At 38.5% G+C, this 23,334-nt stretch overlaps 1 protein-coding gene across 3 annotated transcripts in view; it reads right to left on the bottom strand.

Moving 5' to 3' along the window:
* Nucleotides 1–23,334, bottom strand: part of Carmil1 (capping protein regulator and myosin 1 linker 1) — a 286,802-nt gene that overhangs the window by 91,491 nt on the left and 171,977 nt on the right. For all 3 annotated transcript variants that reach the window (XM_042683832.1, XM_042683831.1, XM_042683833.1), the window contains exons 13-18: nucleotides 18,670–18,773; nucleotides 15,528–15,605; nucleotides 15,315–15,391; nucleotides 10,283–10,387; nucleotides 7,159–7,228; nucleotides 245–326 (exon numbers count right to left, since the gene is read on the bottom strand). In XM_042683832.1, the coding sequence (XP_042539766.1) occupies nucleotides 245–326; nucleotides 7,159–7,228; nucleotides 10,283–10,387; nucleotides 15,315–15,391; nucleotides 15,528–15,605; nucleotides 18,670–18,773 (516 nt within the window). The remainder of the gene's footprint in view (nucleotides 1–244; nucleotides 327–7,158; nucleotides 7,229–10,282; nucleotides 10,388–15,314; nucleotides 15,392–15,527; nucleotides 15,606–18,669; nucleotides 18,774–23,334) is intronic.

Below are 23,334 nucleotides of genomic sequence, written 5' to 3' on the forward strand. Positions count from 1 at the left end.
TGAACCTAATTAAAGAGGATTAAGAGCATAGTTTTACTACTATCAAGATTGAAAAAAGTTGGGCTCAGGTTTTACCAAAGTATGGATGTTATTATTATTATTTATTATTATTTAATGGGCTATTTTCCTGTAGTATTTAGTCTAGGAAATCAACTTAGTAGAAAAGCTCTCTTAGTCAACAATTGCAATAATTCGCTTCAAATAACTTGCTTCAAATAGCATTTCCATTACTTTTCTGACTCACCATTGTCAGAGATGTCTAAGCGGGTGATATTGTGTACTTCAGCAATGCAACCTTCCAAGACTTGAGCCCCTCCTGACCTCAGCTAGAGAAACAACCAAACACAAAGTCAAGTCCTCACCTATTGCAATTATAACCAAAGCTTAAAAATAGGACAAAAGAAAATAAAAATATAAAGTTTATCTACCCTAAAACCAAACCAAACTATTACCAATGACAAAATGTTACCATCACTTGATGGTAAGGAAAATAAAATATTTAAATTAATTTAAAAAATTTAAGTTAAAATTTAAGTTTATATTAACTTTATACTCTTTACTGATATTCATGCACACATGAAACTAACATGTTTCCCAGGACTTAAAAATAATCAAAGGCATCCCTAATTTGCTGCCTCAGGTACTTACACAATGGCCAAGCTAATGAAAGCACAAGGAGAAAAATAAGACATTATCAATAGGCAGAACAAAAATAAAGAAGTCAAAGTCTCTCTCAGTATACAGTGTAAAAAAGCAAAAATACTTCTAACTAAAATGTGTTCCTGAGACAAAAATAAATTTTTTTCAAGAAAATAACTGATCTTCAGTTAGCAAGACTATTCAATTAAATTTAGAGGTTACTAGGTGCCTAAAATTCCCCAACAGCTAAAGCTTTCCCACAACAGTAAGAGCTTTTCCATTACTATAAATGAAAAATCCTTTTAAATAAATTTGCATAATTGAGCCATGTGGGTAGGTGTGCTTATAAAACTGGTTTTTAAATTTTATCTCACACACTAGGATTATTTTTTAAAAAGCCAGATCAAGAGAAGAAGGCATGTGAGGTACTATGCCTAACTGTTGAACACTTTTCCAAACGTTAAAAATGAAACCATGTTTCTTTCAAAAGAAATGTCCTCTCACTCACAAAAAATGGATCATTTTAGAAAATACTTATAATTTTGAGTTATATATCTATAGCTGAGGCAAGGGAAGAAAAAGCCCTAAAATCTAGAATCTTTAATAATACTGCCTCAAGATCACGTACCAATTAAAAAGGTGGGTAATTTTTTAAATTTAAATATAAAGTGATCTCCACATTACCTATTTTTCTCCTGTCGTCTCCATTTTTAATAAATTTATCTGGGGAATTTTCACACACAAAACTCAAAAAATAATGCAGTTTTCTCTTATGATATCAAAAATACCAATTAGCATCTATTTCAAATGTCCAACTCCTATCAGGGTATAATGCCAAGTAGCATTTTTAAAATATTTTTTGTCATATATGAAATCTTTCCAAGGCTGCATGTATGATATGGTTTAATATACTTAACCTTTTCAGTTTTGCATTCATACCTGGCCTGACATGTAAGGGACAAAGAATGCTTACCTCCAGTCTGGTTGAATGAGTGCCAGATTAAATAGAAGAATTACCTTGAAAGTTTCTACTCCTTTTTTGAAATTTCTTACTCATTTCAATTTTTAATATCTGGTGCTCTTTTTCTATTCATTATCAATGGCAATGAATCGTGGAATAATCTGCAGGAACTGTTCCCAATGGAACCACCTCTCACACCTTGACCTTTTACGTCTTCCCTGAAATATCAGAGATTCTTCTGGTACTTAGAAGGAGACTAATCTTAAAGAATTCATTTTCAGCCTTTATCTGTTCTTCTCCTGAGATGGGACTGAGAAGTAATTCAGTTTTCTTTTCCTATTTTTTTTCCTTTTTTTGTCAGTCATGGAGCTTGAACTCTGGGTCTGGGTGCTGTCCTTGAGCTCTTTCAGCTCAAGGCAAGTGCTCTACCACTTGAACCACAGCGCCACTTCCAGTAATTCAGTTTTCTAAAACACATCACAGCCAGGTGTGAGAGGGCCCACCTGCAATCCCAGATCCTCTAGGAGGATTGTGAGTTAAAGGCCAACTGTGCTATAAAAGGGAGAGGAATGCCTCAAACAAAACATTATAGATAGAGAACAAAACAAAATAAAGTTCTGAACATATGTCTACTGTTTCCTTTTAGTAGATGGAGACCCAGAGATGATGCACTACTATGGTATGAAACAGCTTTGAAACTCTTCTTTAGGAGCCCTTCTCAAGAGCCTTGAACACCTATTTCTTTGCATATCTGAACCACTGCCAGGTTGTGCACTTTCGAGTGAAATTAGGATCAGCTGCAGGCAATTCAGGGGCATATTTATGCTGGCTACAGAGGGAATACTGTTTCCTGTCCCAACATCAGCTATGGCTATAATTTCATAGACTAATCCTCCTTGAAAGATGTAAAATATTTTTGAAAACAATACCAAAAAATATTTTGGTAGGCATTAAATACTTAGAAACCTAAATAAAATAACCAAATAACTTAGAAAGGCAGTATTAACCAATGCTTTAAAGTAAAATAGACTAAATATGGATCCTCTCCAGATGAGGATCTCTCTCCACTCTCCAGTTCCCTCCAGATAATGGCTCACATGTGTTGGACCCAACCTATGGCAATGAGCCAAATGGCTCACATGTGTTGGACCCAATCTATGGCAATGAGCCAAATGCTGTTTCTTAAAACTATTAGTATCCTCACTCAATAGCTAAGAAATTGGATGGAAAAAAAAAAAAGCCATTTCATAAGCTAAAGGAGAGCTTTGATTTCAAATCACCTGCCCATTGAAATGGCAATCTTTTATCATCCATTACTACACTGAGTCATTTTCATATTTAGAAAGATCATTTCTTTTAGATACTACATGACCAAGGAAATTAAAAAAAGTGATAACATAATCAACATGAAATGCCTTAAGGAATACAGAAAGGTGGATCTTTGGTTAAGTATTGAAGTCATCTATAAATGTAAGATTAATTTCAGAACCAAGACTTTAGTCTTCACAAATTGAAAGCAGAGAGGCTAAACTTTTGGGTTTAGTTCTCTAAATAATTTTTTTTTGGTCAGTCATGGGGCTTGAACTCTAAGCTTGGGTGCTGTCCCTGTACTCTTCAGCTCAAGGTGAGCATTCTACTACTTGAGCCACAGCATCACTTCCAATTTTCTGGTAGTTAATTGGAGATAAGAGTCTCACGGACTTTCCTGCCGGGGTTAACTTTGAACCACGATCCTCAGATCTCAGCCTCCTGAGTAGCTAGGATTACAGGTGTGAGCCATTGATGCTGAGCAAAAATGTTATTTTTATTATAGGAAAGCAACTACCTAATTTATAAACACCCACAGATAATATAGTAACAAGCAGTATAGATTTACTCTCTGTGAAGGAAGTATAACATAAAACATATTTTTCTACCCACTGACAAAGTTTGAAATGCCTCTTTTAGGGGAATATAGGAGAATCTAAAATCAACAGGATAAGTCACCAGGAAAGAGGAGAAAGAATAATAAATGGACCTGATATGTGACTCCTTTAAGAATAATTTGCTTAATTTCTATGCTTCCTAAATAGACACTTTAATTTTTACTTTAAGATTCCTCCCACCTCCTAAGGAGCTCAAACACCATATTAGATGATGGTCATTTACCTTGTATGACACCTAAACAAAGATTTAAACTGCATCATTGAAATTTTTTTCCTATAATAGGAAGTGGATCTAGATTCCATATCAAGGTATTTTACATGGAAAATAGCAATTTATAAACATAAAACACATCAAGGTCATTTTACAACTGTTCTGCTTCTGTAGGTTTGAGAGAGTCATCTCGGGAGCAGCACCTGTAGAAGGCACTGAATTCTCACTGTGCTCCACATAAGAAACTGCAGGACCACACTGTCCAAAACTCTCCTGCTTGGGAGAGCGAAGGAAGGGGTGACACTGTTGAAAAGGGAATGTCCTCTTTATCTGACTTATCTGACTTTATCTGTTCATTACCTTTACAATGACAACAGCTCTCTGCTTTATACCTGCATCATTTCTATGCTTCACACTTGGATCTGTCCTTCTTCCCAAGTCAGTTATCTCTCTAGATGATACTTCCCACAATGACTGTGGTGACAGAGAAAATTTTCATTCCTCACTACATTTCAGATAAAGTTAGATTTATCCAACTATGAAGGAGAGTTAAGGACAGAATTCTTCCATGAGTTTGAAGAGTGTGCCATTTGTGAAGAGAGTTGTCTCTACCATGGCTTTATAGACAACAAACAGAGAAAGGCCCTTAGTGATCAGTAAGCCAGTGGTAGAATTATTGCCTAGAATACTCAAGGCCTTGGGTTTAAACCAGAAAGGAAGAGAGAACAAGAGGGGGGAAGGAGAGGAGAAGAGTGGCAAGAGAAGGAAGAGAGAGAAAGAAAAAGGGAGGAGAGAAGAGCAAAATACACATAGATGTGATTTTAGAATTTCAAGTTAGTGGAAGTTTCTTTCTGAGAGCATTACAGAAATTCTAAAGTACCAAACATAAGAGACATTATTAATACACCAAGTGCCAACCATTCTAACATAGATTACACGGTAATGCAAAACATGCTACAAGGGAAGTTTACTGTATTATGAGGAAGAAAATTACAACATCGAGTTAAATTTGGACATGTAGCCCTAAAAGGCAAAATTTGACAAAACACTACAATGTAGAAAAATAATTTTTCACTAAGTGTGGTCACTAGTACTAGAGTTCAGGCTGTAAGATTGGGGGGGAGGAGAGAGAGAGAGAGAAAGAGAGAGAAAGAGAGAGCGAGAGAGAGAGAGAGCTCCCTTTCTCAGCAGTTCTCCTACAATCCATCATAAAGTCCACAACTGCATTGGAATCATCATCACAATCATTGGTTGATAATAACAATCATGATGGTCAAACCCACTTTCTAAGATTAATCATTTATATTGAATCTTGTTTTAATTTTTTAAAAAAGAGTGAACCAACAGTTATATAGAATTTTATGTAATTATCTATAGACTACCTTTTTTGTCCTACAAAAATACTGAGTGTTTATATGGTTCACCTAATATTTTTGTCTTTTGAAAGTTCTCAGCAGATCAGTGAAATTGAAGAAACAAGTAATACAGCAATGCAACAGAATTTTTCAAGCCATTTTTGAGAGCAAAATAATCACTTGTAATATTCTAATAATCACCACTATCAGAATTATTATTTACATCAGGAAATCAGGATAGTGTGTTTTCAGTATGGCTCTGTTAGTGAGTGGCATTATTTTGGCTTCTCCAGAGCTGATGACTATTCTAGCCTTATCAATAAATAATAAAATGTTAGATTGGTAGTAGTCAAGATCTCTAATTACGATAGTATATTCACAAGATAAGCCACTAATTTGGTACTTTGATAGGGGAGGGCAGTTACCTTTATGTTAACTTCTTTTGGATGGAATAATATTTTCCAACCCCCTTCATTTCATTCCTCTGATATTAAAAAAAAGTTCTAAAGTACTACTAAGAAATTAATTCATATAATCACAGTTGGGTTCTACTTTTTATAGTCTGTCTTTATAAATGAAAGACAAATAATTCACATATCAATGTTCCACAATACGAGATAAATTTTTTAGGGTTTTAAATTTTTAATAGTTTTTTCCTTTTTCATACAAAACCAGTGAATCCAAAAGTGATGCTCACCCCAATCAAAATTAATGAAGACTCCTACCCACACTAGTAAGTTGAATGATACGATCTCAGTCTTGTCAGTTTCTAGAACTTTCAATATCTAGTGTTGGCTTGGTTCCACGATTTTGTGAGAACAATATGATGGAACACAACATTTTGTTAGAACACAGTATGAAGTATGACACAGACATTGCTCTCTAGAAAGCTGCAGAAGCCAACTTAATAACTGTGTAACGTACTTTGGAGTTCAGTGTCCAAATGTGTATTACAATCGCTGAGCATCAGACAATTAGAAAAGAACAAAATCACAAAGGGCCAAAAAAGTCATGGAAAAAATTCAGCAAAGAGACCCAAGTATTGGGAAATTAAAAGAGCAAACAATCTGAAGAGGCCCTTTTCAAAGAAGAGCATCTTTAAACTTAATCCACTCACTAGCAGAGCTACTAATATCATCTCCACTTGGCAGGCACAGAAACTGAAATTCAGTGATATCAGCAAATCCACCCATAATCACCAAGTCCCCAAGCCTGAAGCATACATAAAGACTGGCCTTGGGCTAGATCTTCAAAGAGCAGGATGTCTTAGGAAGGGGAAAGAGAATAGAGTAGGCAAGTTAGTTTCAAGAAGAGAGCACAGTAGGTCTACAGAAGATAGGGAAAGCAAGTTTTAGAAAGAGTACAGTAGGTCAACCGAAGGTAGAAGAGAGCACGGGAGGACTATGCCAGAACTAAAGAAGCAGAGACTCCCACCCTGAGCAGAGATGGAGCCTGACAAGCTAGGTGAAACCAGGCTCTGAAAAAGTCATGTGGTTTACACTTGCCAGCTCACACCAACTGAAAGTTTCAAGGTAGTAAACGTTTAAGTGTTCTCTAAAGTATAAAGGCTTTAATCTTGACTCTTCTCATTGGATCTTTGATTCTAAGTGCTTGGTGCTACTGTAATTCCAAGAGGCATTTTAATTTCTGTCTTAAACTATTGAAGTAGTAAAATTTATGAGATGACAGCCACTGTCTTTTACATTCTCCAAATCTAAATTCAGCTACACACCTTTATCCTCTGTCATGCATGCTGTATTTTACCTTACTAACATTTGTTTATTGCTTTATATCTCAAGGTTTCATCATAAATTACTCAGGCAACAGGCACAAAGAATGGGAAGGAAAAAATAAGTCATTAGCAATACACATAAATGCTTTTCTGAACACAGTGTTCTGCTTTCAATAAGATTTGCAAAATGCAGAGTATCTTAAATTCATATAATATGTATTTTTCTGCTACATTATACCCTGGTAGAATCATTGTACCATGCTTTTCCCAGGAAAAAGGCAAAGCAATTTTGAGGCCATTATCTAACCCCGTGCAGAATCTTAAGGTCATCTTACCTCACAGTTGCTGAGATCAAGAGAAACCCCCTTCAAGCTATGATTACAAGACAGGCCCAGTAATAGTGCTCTAAGGGAAGGAAAGACAAATATCAGGTACAATTCCACACACAGACACACAAAGACACACACACACACACACACACACACACACACACACACTTCACTATACTGAATAAAACCTTGAAAAAAGAACACCTTTTCTAAATAACAGGTCAAGCAAAAAGCAACCTCTCACATTTTAAAATGCATCCTGACAATCTGAATTTTAAAAAAATGGCAGGGGAACACTCCTCTGTCTCCCAGGCAGCATTTGTAATGATAAATGTAAAACCTGATAGGATTGCTATTCCAATGCAAATAAACCAATAGCACGCCTAACTGAGTATTGAAATTAAATTGTGTTCATCATAGATAAATTCCCACCTGCATCTGCTTGAGAATTGCTTTAATAATGCTTAGAATATTAGTAGGCAATTGTTATTAGAGTAGCAAAGTTGAACTGGTTTTCCCTCAGCAATATGGTGAGACGGAGTCCAGCTCCATGGTATTCCAGGTTGGGAAATAATGAAAGCTAGATATCTTGATTAAAGGACTTCAAGACCTGTGTGGGTGGGGTAGAAAAGCACTGGAGATAAGAAGATGCAGGTCTTGAATTCAAGTCTAGAATCCTGATGGGACCGCCACTTGTAGGACCAGGGCAAACCCCATCTCTGCTGTGAAAAGGAATGTTTTAATGTACAAATTGAGAAGTTTGGGCTCATCACTCTGATATCTTTTCTAAGAATGTGAATTGATTCCACTTTTACAAGGCAGTCCTATAAAAGCCAACATCACTGAATAAGCTGAACATCAAGTATTTGCATATGCACATCACATCCACAAAATTATATACTGCAGGGAAAAAAATGTCCTCCCTTAGGCCTTGTGAGGGACTGGAAGCTGAGCATGTGCCTTCATGCAGAAATAAACACTGTGAATATAACTAGAACACAAAGCAGACAGTGATAAGCACTGAATGGTAGTACTTCCCACCCTGAGTGACTACCTACTTGTTCTCCATGTTCCCAGGGAAAGAACCTTCATCTACAATATACCCAAACTACCCCACCAAGGCAAGGGGCAGTGAAGTGTGTGTGTGTGTGTGGGGGGGGGGATTATTTTATTCAGATCCCTGAGAGTTTCTCCTTCCGATGATTATCAGGCCTCACCCACTGAGAGAGAACTCGTGCCATGGAGACCAAGAGCTTGGCTATCTGGAGCTATAAGAAGTGGAGACATGACTCAAGCAGTAGAGTAGCTAATTAGCAAGCAGGGAGCCACGTTGAGTTCAAACTCTAGTACCACCCAAAGGGGGAAAAAATACATCAAACACCTCTACAGTTAGCTTGAAGGCTGCAGGTGAGTATTTTTTGTTTCTTGTTTGTTTTCTTTTTTCATTTTCAAAAATCCAGTTCACTTGTCCCTACTCTAAAACACTATCCTATGAAAGTTTGGGTATATCTGATCTATGGACATATCAATTGCTTCTCTTTTCCAAAAAATTGTTTTCTTCTCCTTTCTTTCCTGGGAAGGCAGTATTTGGGACTAAGTAAGAGGCTAGTGTCTGATCCTCTCCCTATCACTACACACTAGTTAATTTTGAGTACATCAGTTTGGGGGGAAGAGATCCTCAAGTCCTATCAGTACAGTGATAAAGCCTGAACATTATCAAAGAGGTCTCTTATTATTTCTAACACATGCTGAATGTTTAACAAGTATCCATGCATGTGTTTTTATCAGGAAGAAAAATTTATGTAAATATATATGGAAGGAAAGTACTTCCTATTTTTCTTACATATAGATTAAGGCCAACAAAATAAATGGTGTGCTTTAACTATAGAAAGGCCCAAGATTAGAAGGCAATGACTCATGAGACCAGTAAAAATAAATAAACCATAGAAACCATTCTAAGGAAAATGAAGCAAAATAGAACAAGTACAACAAAGCATACTGAGGATGGGGGGGAGGGGGGGAAGAGGAGGGCCCACAAGTGTTGATGTCAAGAAACACTGTTTCTTGTAACCTGATGGTAGTAAAACCTCCTACAGAATGATCTGCTCAATCCTCAATCACCACTGCAACAATTCAGAGAAGAATTGGTCCCCATCTCTGGAGAGGTAACACATGGTAATTTTGTAGCTACACATTTAATGAGCTTAATAAAAATACTCAGCTAAGGAGATGGGGTTGAAGAAAGGGGGAGCATGTGCTAGGGATGCAAGGAGGAGGGGAGGAAAAGTGAGAGAAGAAATGCACTCCAAGGGATTCTAGCACAAGGAACATTCTTGGGATACATGGAAAAAGAATTAAGTGTCTCTGACAGCATACATAACCATACATATTTGAAAATATCTTTTTATGCACAGCAAGAAATTAGCTCTCTAATTCTTGAGCAGTACACTTTTGACATTTGCTGGCCATGGTACACAGAAATCTGGAGAATAACAAATTATTCCCAAATCTTGATTCACCTAAAAAATTAACTATACTACTACTAGTACTTTATATAGGGATACTAACTAATAACACGAAAGGATTGCCAAGTAAATGCCAAACAGATAACTGAGACTTACCTTGGCAATTGAGACATGTAAACCCTGAAAATTAATTTCATTCTACATATATAATACATAAGAGTGGGTAATTACTGTTAGTATAAATTGTTAGAATAAACATTGATTAGAACACATGGAAAAGAATAAGCCGCAAATGGGCTGAACAGAGATTATTATAAAAGCACTAACACCTTAGAGCATAACTTTAAATAAAATTTTTTATTAACACATATCAATTATGCACACTGGTGGGGTTCTATGCGGTATTTCCATACATTTTTGGACCATTGCATAAAGTCAGTGAGCAAGGTCACCAACCAAAGGAAGAAGTTTTTAACAGAAGATGTAATAACATCAATAGTGTACAATGTATACAATTTTAAATTTACACTGTCTCACAGCAAAAAAGGCATCCTCATTTGTCTTTTCTGCCTTTGGGTTATATATCTTACTCCTTTCCTTCAAGAGTATTCATAATAACAAATTGAACTTTAAAAGCTCTGGAGAAAATGAATTTAATCACTCACTTTAAAGGCTCAGGAGACAGTTTTGTGCCAGACAGGTTGATTTGCATCAAAGCTAGAGAACTACTAAAAAACTGCTTGAAAGATGGTGGGACTTCTTTTCCTTTCCTGAAAAAAAAACAAAAAATTATACAAGTGGTTATAGTCTCATTTGACTTGTTTAATTGCTTCTTCAGACACTAAGAATCCACAATTAGTCATATTCTCTGTAAAATGTGAAAGTAAAAAGAAGCCTACTGGAAAAAACATCCTGTATTATTAAAGAAGTGGCATAAGAGAGCTCAGATATGTCATATCATTAAGTCCATAAAATAAGGTATCCCTATTCTTTGTACCTAATACTTGTATTTTACCCCTTCAATTAAAAAAAAAATTATCTTTTGTCAGCATGAGGCCTGAACTCAGGGCATGGGTACTAACTCTGAGCTTTTTTGCTCAGGGCTAGTGCTCTACCACTAGGAGCCAAAGCTCCACTTCTTTTCTGGTGGTTAATTGGAGATAAAAGACTCTCAGGGGTTGGGAAGGTGGCTCAGTTGTAGAGTGCTTGCCTTGCCATGCATGAGGCCCTGGGTTCCATTCCTCAGCACCATATAAGCAGAAAAAGCTGGAAGTGGTGCTGTGGCTCAAGTGGTAGAGCACTAGCCTTGAGCTGAAGAGCTGAGGGACAGCGCCCAGGCCCAGAGTTCAGGCCCCACGACCGACATAAAAAAAAAAAAAAAGATTCTCAGGACTTTCCTGCCTGGGCTAGCTCTCAATCTAGATCCTCAGAGCTCAGCCTCTTGAATAGCTAGGATTATAGGCATGAGCCACCAGTGTCCACCCCTCAATCTCAAGGGAATTCTATGTTTGGAGTTTTAATATAAAAGGATATGTACATGTAAATACACACATGTGTGCCCTTGTATGCACACACATATACATACAGACAAGCCTTATACTACTAGAGTTATATCCCCAGTATTTTTTTGTCTTTTTTATTTATTTGATTTAGTAACTTTTATGATCACGGTCCTTGTGTTTTTGCCTAGGGCTATACTGGGCTTCTCCTACTAACATTTCCCTTATAACTGGGATTACAGGCATACTGTATCACCTTGGTTTTTGTTGAATGGGGCTTCACTTTTTGCTTGGGCTAGTTGGTCTCAAACCATGATCTTCCCAATCTCTGTTTCCCAAGCAACTTGGATAATAGCCTTTGGCACCACATCCAACCTAGAGATGTGTACTTTTCATCAATTTCAAGAACTTTCCCACTGGGAAATGCAGGATTGCCACCTGAATTTAGCAGTATATTTTAGATAGTGCCTGGTGTGGAGTAGAGGAATAGCAAAGGAAGTGGCATGAAGCCTTCCTGACAAATAATTTAGGTAACTATTATATATATATATATATATATACCGCAAATCTACTCATCTCAGCCCAGCTCTGGTGGCTCACACCTATAATCCTACTTACTGAAGAGGCTGATATCTGAGGATCACGGTTCCAAGCCAGCCTGGGCAGGAAAGTCCATGGGACTCTTATCTCCAATAAACCACTCAAAAACCAGAAGTGCACTTGAAAACCAGTAGAGCACTTGCCTTGAGCTGAAGAGTGCACCCAATCCCAGAGTTCAAGGCCCACGCCCGACCAAAAAAAAAAAAAATCTACTCATGTCAGGACAAATATCAGAAAAATTGAAAGATAAAAACTATAGAATGAAATGGCTATGTCCGTCTGCTTAAGACAGCGGAAAGTGGGTAGATGAACTGTAAGCTCAGGGACAAGGGAGAATCAACACCATATGATAAGAGTTAAAGAAAAGTAGGATGGTCACCAGTGAATCTAGTCTATATAGTCCTACCTATTCAGGAGGCTATGATCTGAGGATCGCCAGCACTGGCAGGAAAATCCTTGGGATGCTTATATCCAATTAAACACCAAAAAGCTACAAGTGATGCTATAGCTCAAGTGAAAAAAGCTCAGGTACAGCACCAAGGCACTGAGTTCAAGCCCCAGGACCCATACATCAACAAAAACAAAAACAAAAAAAGGAAGAAAAGTAGAATTTTAAAGTCCACAGGTAGAAACTGAATACTCTGCTTGTCACATTCTATTAGAATTCACAGGAGGACTAAGTCACATATGTAAAGCAGTTAGCCTGAGGCAAAGTAAGCACTCATTATTTGATAATAATTCATAACAATATTGGAAGGATTCCTACATTGTCAGGGCACAGAACATCCCAGAAGTCAAACTCACACAAAGAAACCTGATAATATTTTATGTACAGAGGTCGGAAAATCTTGTCAATGGGGCCTGGGAAGGTGGCTCAGTGGTAGAGTGTTTGCCTTGCATGCATGAGGCCCTGGGTTTGATTCCTTAGTACCACATAAGCAGAAAAAGCTGGAAGTGGAACTGTGGCTCAAGTGGTAGAGTGCTAGCTTTGAGCTGAAGAGCTGAGGGACAGCGCCCAGGCCCAGAGTTCAGGCCTTATGACTGACAAAAAACAACAACAACAACAACAAAAACTTGTCAATGATAAAGTTTTATTTTAATTTTTTTGTTGTTGTTGTTGGTTGTGGGGTCTGAACTCTGGGCCTAGGTGCTGTCCTTCAGCTCTTCAGCTCAAGGTTAGCTCTCTGACACTTGAGCCACAGCACCACTTACAGCTTTTTCCACTTATATGGTTCTGAGGAATGGAACCCAAGGCCTCATGCATTCAAGGCAAGCACTCTGCCACTGAGCCACCTTCCCAGCCCCATAAACAAGTTTTAAAAAACAAGACAGTTGCCAGGTGCCAGTGGCTCACACCTGTAATTCTAGCTACTCAGGAGGCTGAGATCTGAAGATCACAATTTAAACCCAGCCCAGGCAGGAAAGTCCATGAGACTCTTATCTCCAATAAACCACTCAGAAAACCAGAACTGGCACTGTAGCTCAAGTGGTAGAGCACTAGCCTTGAACTGAAGATCTGTGGGACAGCACTCAGGCCCAGAGTTCAAGCCTCACAACCGACAAAAAAAAAAAAAAGATAGTTATAGGCTATTTGGGAAAAAGATCTAAACAATCAGTATATTTACCTAGAAAGTTAAAAAAAGTCAAATTAAAAGGGAAGTGAATTCTGGTGGAATATATACATGATACGTTTCAAATAATTCAGGTTTCCTGAAATAATATCTATATTGACATTTCTGTTTGATTTTTGATAGGCAAAGACGGTTAAATTGTTATTTTGGGGGGGGGGGGGGGGGGAGTGTCAGTTGTGGGGCTTGAACTCAGGCCTGGGCACTGTCTCTGAGTTCTTCTGCTCAAATCTAGCATACTATCACTTTGAGCCACAGTTCCATTTTCTGTTTTCTGGTGGATCATTGGAGTTAAGCATCTCAATGGACTTTCTTGCTTGGGCTGGCTTTGAATCATGATCCTCAGATCCCAGCCTCTTGAGTAGCTAGGATTACAGGTGTGAACCGCCAGCACCAAGCTTATTATTGTCTTTTTGAGACAGATCATGCATGCCATGATCTCTTTCCCCTCTGCTGTGGGTCTATGTTCTAGATAGAAAGTCATCCTTCCCAGGCTGCCACTGAGGTGGCTAGCCATAATGGACATGTCACAAACACCCACTGAAAAGTCATGGATGTGCGCAGAGGGAAGTGGGGGCTGGGAACAACCTGGCTAATCCAGACTGATACACTTATGAAATTATCTGTGAACTACAGAATGAATAGCCTAGCTAACAATCTACACCTCAATATAAATGCAGTGATTTCAACATAATTACAAAGGGCTTTCCATGACTGTATCTAGTAAGGGACTGGGTATTAAACAGTTTAATCACAGCCTTTCATTTGCAAGACAAGGCAATTTGTTAGCACAGTTCTGCTCTACCAGCTTAACAGCTCTGCTGAAGACCAGTCATCACAGAATTCACCGTGTGGTGAACTCGAAAGAGCTGATTATACAGAAACTTTTATAGGCTGTGCTGTCACCTTGTAACTCAGTTACTCTGTCAATTATAGTGCCACAAAAGCATGGCCTCATAAACTGCCTTTAAACATGAGATGGCCAGTGAGCCTCAAATAAGACTCTCAGATACCCACCCCCCAAAATAAAATACCTCGGAAACCCCGTAATTTCTTCTACCACAGTTATCTCTTAGGTTCTCTAACCTGACTCTATTGATGACTTTGTGAGATATGTTTGCTTTTTTAAAAAGTGTTTTGAGGGGTTTTTTTTGCTGTTATAAAGATTCATTATCATTGTAGAAGGAATGGACTAAAAGTACTTTAATATGTTGATGGATAAACTTGTAAGTTATAATTGTGGAATAAAACATACCACTAAAGTACATTCTCCAAATGAGTGAGAGTTAATCCCCTGAAGATAGAAAGCTTTTAAAAAGTAAACCAGTAATTATGGACATCTTTTGAATATTACACAGTATAGTATGTTGTTAAAGAGTACACAACAAGCAAAATTTTACTTGTAGCCAAAATTACAAACACTCAGTGTTAAACTGAACCAACCCAATAAATGTTCCAGGCTTCCACATCTAGGCAGCCTATAAATTTTTCTCATTTACTTTCTTTTCTTGTTGCTATTGTTTGGGAAACACTGTTGTTTTGAACCCACTGCTTGTTCTTTAAGCAGCTTTACATTAGGAGGATAAAAGTGAGATTCTAAAACTGGCCCTCTAGTTCTACAAATTACAACACATAAACTTTAAGATGACTATTCTTTTTGTTCCCCGTGATAACTTATTCTTACTTTAAAGCTTTCCATTGAGAAATACCTACAGAAAGTTCTGAAAAGGGTTAAAACCATATGAAGTAACAGAGTACCTGTCCACTTGTTCACAGCAGTTTGCTGGAGTAACTGATAAGGACATTAACCTGTGGTTTACAAAGATCTAACAAAAACTTGACCTTGCAAGGCCTAATATTTATAGACATCTTTCACACTATAGTTTTACTATCTATCATTCTATATGCATTACCACTACAACCCTGAAAAATACTCCTAGTTGACAGTAACAATGAGAATCAATACATACCGGTGAGAGAAAACAGTTCTGGAGAGATTGAGCACTGCTAAATATTGAAGGCATCCACGGAGAAGAGCTCCACAGACCTGAGGAAAAAATAGGCACTCATACTTTTAAGCATTTCTAGGTCCATGGTCACATGTTTTATTAGAAACAGAAAGCCCTCTATCCCATCTTAATAGCTGTTCTGAGACCCTCCAAAGCAATACACAGAAACATTACCATATCCAGGGAACATTCTGTATTGGATAAATCCAGATGAGCAATGGCATTTGGCTGGGCCAAAAAACTGTACATGTGCTTGAAATGAAAAAACAAAAAGGAAATGTTAAAATCTAAAATATATACATCCCATAATGCAGGCTAATGTTTTCAAAGGAAATCACCATGTTTCCCAAGACTAGCTGAGAAACTACTCCCAAGTAGATTACCTGACTTTTCTATCACTCCATCATCTTCCCTGAGAGCAAAAGTCCAAATGATACTTTCAATTAAATAAAATATGTGTAACCAAGTGCCAAGAATTTCAACTGCCAACCCCCCCCCACTTTTTTACACATGATTTCATTTTCTTGATTAGCTCAATTTTTATTATATAATTTTGGAATGATACTAATTAATTTTAACTCCTGGGATGAATGTGCCACCTGAACTGCAGTCACCCTATCAAAATGCTAATCACTTCTAAAAATGTTAAGAACCACTCATTTGAATTTAACCAGTGGATGTTCTCAGGCTATTCTCTCTTCTGTCCAATATAATAGTTTCTCTGGCCTTTAAAAAAAAAAAAAGGAGGAGGAGGAGGAGGAGGAGGAGGTGGCTCAGTGGTAGGGTGCTTGCTCTGCATGCATGAGGCCCTGGGTTTGATTCCTCAGCACCACATAAGCAGAAAAAGATCAAGGTGGCTCAATTGGTAGGGCGCTAGCCTTGAGCTGAAGAGCTCAGAGACAGCACCCAGGCCCAGAGTTCAGGCCCCACAACCAACTAAAAGAAGAAAGAAGGAGGAAGAAGAAGGAAGAAGAAGAAGGAAGAAGGAAGAAGAAAGCCAGGCGCCCATGGCTCACGCCTGTAATCCTAGCTACTGAAGAGGTTGAGATCTGAGGATCATGGTTCAAAGCCAGCCAGGGCAGGAAAGTCCATGAAACTCTTATCTCCAATAAACCACCAGAAAACCGGAAGTGGTGCTGTGGCCCAAGTGGTAGAGTGCTAGCCTTGAGCTGAAGAGCTGAAGGACAGCGCCCAAGCCCAGAGTTCAAGCTCCATGATCGACCAAAAAAAAAAAAAAGGAAGGAGGAGGAGGAGGAGGAGGAGAAGGAGGAGTTGAAGTTGTCGTTTAACAAGATTGGCCTCAGAGCATTATTAGTATGTACAGCCAAGACAATTTAGGCTTGGGGAGGGGGCGGTCATTTCGCCCAAACTTTCTCCCCTTCTAACTTCTATTCCCCATAGATGGCATCAAAACAACGGAATTCAATTACTCTTAGTTGTTCCCCAATTACCTATAAGAGCACCAGTCAGAGCTCACCAATAAAGTCCAAGCTCTCTACCACCATTCAGACAGCTCAAACCCCTCTGCTTCACCAACTGCTTCCAGATACTTGCAAATCCAAGCGAGCCTATAACAAATGTCTCTGTACTTGGCAAAGTCTCATTAAAGCAGTTTAACTATACTGTATGATGTTTCAAAAAATCCACTCCATCAAGGAGTTCAAAAAAACAAAATCTTTAGATTGTAAATGCTTTAGAATAACCAGGATAGATTGGGTTATGGAATATTCTGATTCATGAAAATCATTTTTTTTTCACTTACATAAAGTTCTTCTTCTCTCAGCCTGGCACTACCAGCCTCCAGACATTTAATTTTGGTGTCCTTTTTGCTCCCAGTCACCAGGTGAGGGAGCTCTCGTCAATCTGAAGTAGTGAGGAGGCCCTAAGGGGTCAACCCCCTTACAGGATGTTTTCCTTGAAGGCACAGGTAGGGGAAGACCATACACCAGCCCAGAACCTCCAGAACTGACTAGGAAACCACTCTAGTCATCATGACTCCCCTCACAGACCTGGCACAAGACCCATATCTGGCCAGGAAAGAAGCTTAGAGCTCCTTTGTTATATAAACAACTATAACTGTCCTTATTTCAGTCGTGTTTTATTTGATACATGAGTGTACGAGGGTACTGGGGCTTGAACTCAGAACCTAGGCACTGTCTCTTGGCTGTTTGCTCAGGATGGTGGTCTACCACTTGAGCTACAGTTCGCACAACTTTTCTGCCACGGCTGGCTTTGAACCACAATCCTCAGACCTCAGCCTCTTGAGTAGTTAGGAATAGAGCTCATAAGCCACCATCACCTGGCTTCTGTCTCTTTAATCTCGCTAAACTTACTCCTATACTTTGCTACAATAATACTTTGGTGGCTCTGCATCAGAGTCTTTATTTTATCTTAGAATGGGGCATACTTAATGACTCATCAGTGAAGGAGAAAGTGAAATTGTAAAAATGCACTAAAAAAGTCATAAGGCACCAAGAAACCAGCATTATGTAAATGATTTCAAGTGTGAAGGAAGGGAAAAGGAGAGGGGAAAAAAATAAAACTATGAAAAGGCTTTCATTTATTTTCCCTGCCTTACAGGTGAACTAAAACAAAAGAAATGATCATGAATTTCACAGTGTTTTTCATCCCTGCAAAGCCTTTCAAAGATGCTCACTCACTGTAAGCCTTGTTGTTTGGGAAATTTTTCTTCTAGGTTCTATCATGGTAACCAGAGGGGATATTTAGCACACATGGCAATGAGAGTATAACTCATGCTTTGTGTCAACAAGATCTGCCAAATATTGATATTACTAACTCAGATTAAGGAAAATTCTTGTCATACTAGACGGGGAGACTTTTGACCTTCATAGTCCAAAGAATGACTACAGGTGACTTTTGTTTGTGAAATTGCCCAGGACTTGGTTTTATCTTAATAGTCTCTCTTAACTGAAAACTATTTTTAAAAATATCCTAACAATAGCTTGTAATGATAGTTTAGTTTCTGTTACCACTTTCTTATCAAGCCATTGTTAACAGGTGAACTAATGTTGCAAAAGAAAGATAATAATTCCTCCAGAGAAAGCATTTCCAAAAAGAACTTGAACTTCAGCATATTCAATGAGAGAAAAAAAAACTTATGGTGACAGAGTATATTTAATTAAGGAAAGGTCTGACGTTTTCATTAAACTACTTCACATGCTTGTAGCGACAGGATTTAAAGGTGTTGTGATTATGGGAGAATCAGAGAAATAAGTTAAAAGTCATGTTTGGAAACAATGCTGGGCTTATGAAGTCTAGTTTCTTCAAAGATGAGACTAAGTTAAGGAAAGCTTACCGAGAGGTCATCTCCTCGAAGGATATTCCCTGAGAGGTCGAGATGGAGAAGGGTGGAGGCAGTCAATGGATTGGCACTGAGTGACTGAGAAAGGCTATTCACCCCTGCAACACAGAGGAAATGCAGCTTCAATTTCCACTCCAGGAAATAAAATGAGGTTTGAGAGTTTTTTATAAATGCCCCAGCAGTGCCATCAAATTGCCAGACTGAGGTTAGGCATAAACACTGTCCCCAGATGGTAGAGCTGATTGAGTCTTCTTTTGACAAACCCTCAGGGGACAGAGGTTATTGACAGATTCAGCCATCTCACAGAATCAGGGAGAGCGACGGAATCCCACATCCTCTGATGTGTCTGAGGACAGAAGGCATTTAGTGCTGAAGTCTCAGCATGATGCAAGGCATCTAACTGACCATTGTTACCAGGCCATTGTTAACTTAGTGAACGGCATTTAAATGATACATGTACACTTGCAGATATTTTAGGCTATTTATGCATTAGGAATCTGACAAGAGTTTACAGTGCTCTGTAATGCATTTACACTCAAGACAAAATTTACCTTCAGATGGACTTTTAAAAGCGTAAGATAATCAGCACGCAAAATAAGACACAATCAAAAGGACAAATTTTTAATTAACTCTATAGACACTTTCCATACATAATATCAATGGCTCTGAAGACAACAGGAGAGTATGGAGGAAAGGATGGCACCATGTGGACTGAGCTATATTCTGCTGTACAATGACCATGATTGACACAAGCCTCCTAGTCATGGCCTTGCACTGGGTCTATTTTTTCCTCAGGTCACCTCTCTGAGGTGTGTCAATATCAAATGGGAGTCAGTAAAAGTCTGGACACTCACTGGGGACTCACACACTCCAGTGCTACTGATGGGTAGACTCTGGCCAACAGAATAGGGGTTACCACAAAGTTCGTTTTGTTTCTAGCAAAAGTCTATGGTTCCAAACTATTTCTAAAATGGATACACTTTTTACAAATTGCTCTGCTTTTCTTGTTTCATCTGTAAAATTCTTTTTTAAAATCTCAACCCTCTAAAAGAGAAGGAGGAAAGAGTTTTTGTCCACATGGGGCAAGCTTTATGGTGCTAAGGATTCCAGGGCCCGGCAGGTCTTGCCAATCAGCACCATATCTGGTCATCATGTAGAAGCCAAAAGGGGACTCTCACGAAAGATTTGAGGGGAGAACTACAGAGACAGCATCTACTGGAGCACCTCTCCCCTCGCTATTATGTATTTAGAACAGTCAGAGAATGTTACTAATGAAGCCATCCATGGATTTCCCCCAGCTTGAGAGAGAAAACAGATTCTGGTATGCACCTAGCAGAGGTTGCTGGGGTATGTCCAGGGTAAGTGGACATTTGAGGAATAGAAAGAGGAGACAGGTTCTGAATAAAAGAATAAAATACTTCAGTATCTTCTGAAGTATAAGAACGTGGTGTTTACAAAAAATACATTTACAAAGTATTCATGAAACAGGTGATTGGGAGATATGCATTAGAGGAGGAGGAGGTGGAGGAATGCAGAGATCATTAGGAAGCAAAGTCATTAGACAAGAAACTAACAAATCAGTGCTCTACAAGGAATAGCTTTTCATTTCAAAAGGTATTTGTTACTAGGCAGATGGCTCAAGTGGTAGAATACCTGCCTAGCAAGTACAAGGCCCTGAGTTCAAAAGCCAACACTGCCAAAATAAAAATGTCTGTGGAAAGCCTACTGGTTTACACCAGCCAGAGTTATCTGAATTACCAACTAAAGGCTAGTTCAGGAAAGTAGAGTTGTGGATTAAGTGGTAGAGCACCAGCCTTCAGTGAAAAAGCCAAACCTTGCAAGTAAGAGCAAGAGGCTCTTAGGTCAACCCCTGTCCTGGCACCAAAACAAACAAACCAACCACAACAAATACCAAAAAAAAAAAAAAAAAAATTCAGGGGCAGACTTTTTCCCCTGGTTATTATTCCCTACGTTGTACAGTATAATGATTGTATAGTATAATGACTTTTTGCATAGATTTACACTGCATTAAGTATTCTAAGTATTTAGAGATGATTTCAAGTACATAAGGAAGATGTGTATAGGTTCTATGTAAGCACAATGCTGTTTTATATAAGGGACCTGGAAACATCTGTGGATTTTGATGTTTTGATACCAAGAGACAACTTCACTCATTAGCTAGCGAGCCACAGTCAACCAGCCAAGAAGCAAGAGTACACTATGAAAGGCACGAAGATTTGATTCATTGTGTTTCAAAAAAAAAAAAAAAATCTGAAACTGCCTTTAGCCCAAGTGAATTTCTGAAGGTGATCTGTTATGCTTCTTTAAAAGTCCTGCTTCCTTTAGCTTTTTTTTTCTTCTGTTATTCCCATTAATCTGGTTTCTAATGGAATGAGTGAGTCTAAAACATATGGAGTATACCAGACACTCATCAAAAACATCATTTGTAAAATCATCTCTTTAAATCCCAACATTAGAAGGCTAAATGAGACTTGACAGCAAAAAGCTCCTTGACAAGTGTGGGCACTTGGCAGGTGGCCAGCATCTGAATCAACATGGGAGAGAATCATGTTATCAGTTCAGCTTCTTAAGAAGGCGTTTCTCCCCGGCTCCAGTGCCCACATTCATACTGGCCTGTCTTAATAAACCCAAAAATGCAGGGAATTATAAAAACAGAGAACTTGGGGGAGGGGGAAATCTGGCCTCTTACAACTCACACAAAATACAGATTTGCATGCTGCTCTCTATTCTGGCTGTCTAGTGATTCTGACCATTCTTCATATTTACCATTGGAGTGTTTACAGCTGGAAAAAAGGTGGTACCAGATGGCCGTGCCTTGACATGATCTGCCTACCAGCAGGACATTTGAGAGAAACCCAGAAAACTATCAGATTGCTAACATCTGAGATAGAGAAAGGGTATTTGGAGTCAGTAGGGAATGTCATGGGGAGATGTAAAAAGAAAAATCTGTCTTATACTATAGATCCCTGAATATAAATGTTTCCTCAGATCTAAAATGTAAATGCTAGTCAAATTCAGCACAAACTTTAACTACAATTTAATCTGAGCTATTTTGAAATTTCACACCTTTTAGTACCTATGACTAAGCCTTTAAGAAATCAAGTTTGCCCCAGGAAAGACAAATGATCACCACATCCCTCCATTTGCTTCACCATAATGAATAATTCAATTAAAATAATGAAATATCATCAGATTTGTTTAAACCCTCTTGATGTGTAAGGTTCTGGGCTTGATCCCCCAACACTGGGAGATGGAGGAAGGTAGAAATGATACCTTCTATTTTATAAAGAAGTGGAACTAGAGTTATGGAGCACATGAAAAATGATTAATATTTTTAATATGTACAGAAATTATACAAGAAAAAGATTAGCACTATAAACAGAAAATGAAGAAAGAATATAAGCTAGCATTTATCCAAATGAAATACAAATGACTGAAGATGGGGGAGGAGCTGGCCTAAGCAGTAACTAGAGAAACTGAAATTAGAATATCAAGACCCATTTATGTTCTTGATAGAGAATGAAAAGTGAGAATAATATCCAGCAAGAGAGTGAACACAGGATGACAATAAATATAAAAGAAGCCAGGAGTGACACTGTTCAAAAGAAATGTCCTCATTGCTGGATTTAGGTAACTGTAACCCCTCTGTACATCACCTTTACAATGCAAAAAAAAAAAATGCACATACTCAGCTGGGAACCAATGTCTCATGCCTGTAACCATAGCCTATAACCATAGGAGGCTGAGGTACAGAGAACAGTGATCTAAAGTCAATCCAGGAAGAAAGTCTGGGAGACTCCATCTCCAAATAGCCAGCAAAAAACCAGGCTGAAGGCATGGCTCAGATAACAGAGCACCAGCTGAGCAATTGTGAGACTGAGTTCAAACCTTAGTACCATGAAAAAGGAGAAAAAAAATATGTATATTCTATGACCTGATAAATCTGCCTATTTATCCTAAAAAGAAAATTAAGAGCCAGCTGCTAGTGGCTCATACCTATAAATCAGGAGGCTGCAATCTGAAGATCACAGTTCAAAGCCAGCCCAGGCCAAAAAAAAAAGTCTGTGAGATTCGTATCTCCAATAAAGCACCAAAAAAAGGGAGAAGGGAAAATGTGGCTCAAGTGGTAGAGCACTATCCTTGAGGAAAAAAGCTCAGGACAGTGCCAGGACTAGCAACAGAAAAAAAGAACTGGAAGTAGAACTATGACTCAAGTGTTAGAGCACCACCCTTGAGAGAAAAAGTTAAGCAAGTCTCATGCCAGTACTAGTACCAGCACTAGTACACCACATACACACACATACACAATATGATAGCACGGGCTGGGAAGGTGGCTCAGTGGTAGAGCGCTTGCCTTGCATGCATGAGGTCCTGAGTTCGATTCCTCAGCTCCACATAAACAAAAAGAAAAAAGCCAGAAGTGGAACTGTGGCTCAAGGGGTAGAGCGCTAGCCTTGAGCTGAAGAGCTGAGGGACAGCGCCCAGGCCCAGAGTTCAGGCCCCATGACCGGAACCCCCCCCCAAAAAAAAGAAAAAAGAAAAAATATGATAGTATAAGATGATGATAGTGATAGGGTTAGTGATGGCAGGGACTTTGTGGTTGCAGACATTCTAGCTGTTATGAGCATTTATTGCACC

The sequence above is a fragment of the Dipodomys spectabilis genome, unplaced genomic scaffold (genome assembly GCF_019054845.1).
Source record: "Dipodomys spectabilis isolate Male_0828 unplaced genomic scaffold, ASM1905484v1 ptg000085l, whole genome shotgun sequence".
NCBI classification, from domain to species: domain Eukaryota; kingdom Metazoa; phylum Chordata; class Mammalia; order Rodentia; family Heteromyidae; genus Dipodomys; species Dipodomys spectabilis.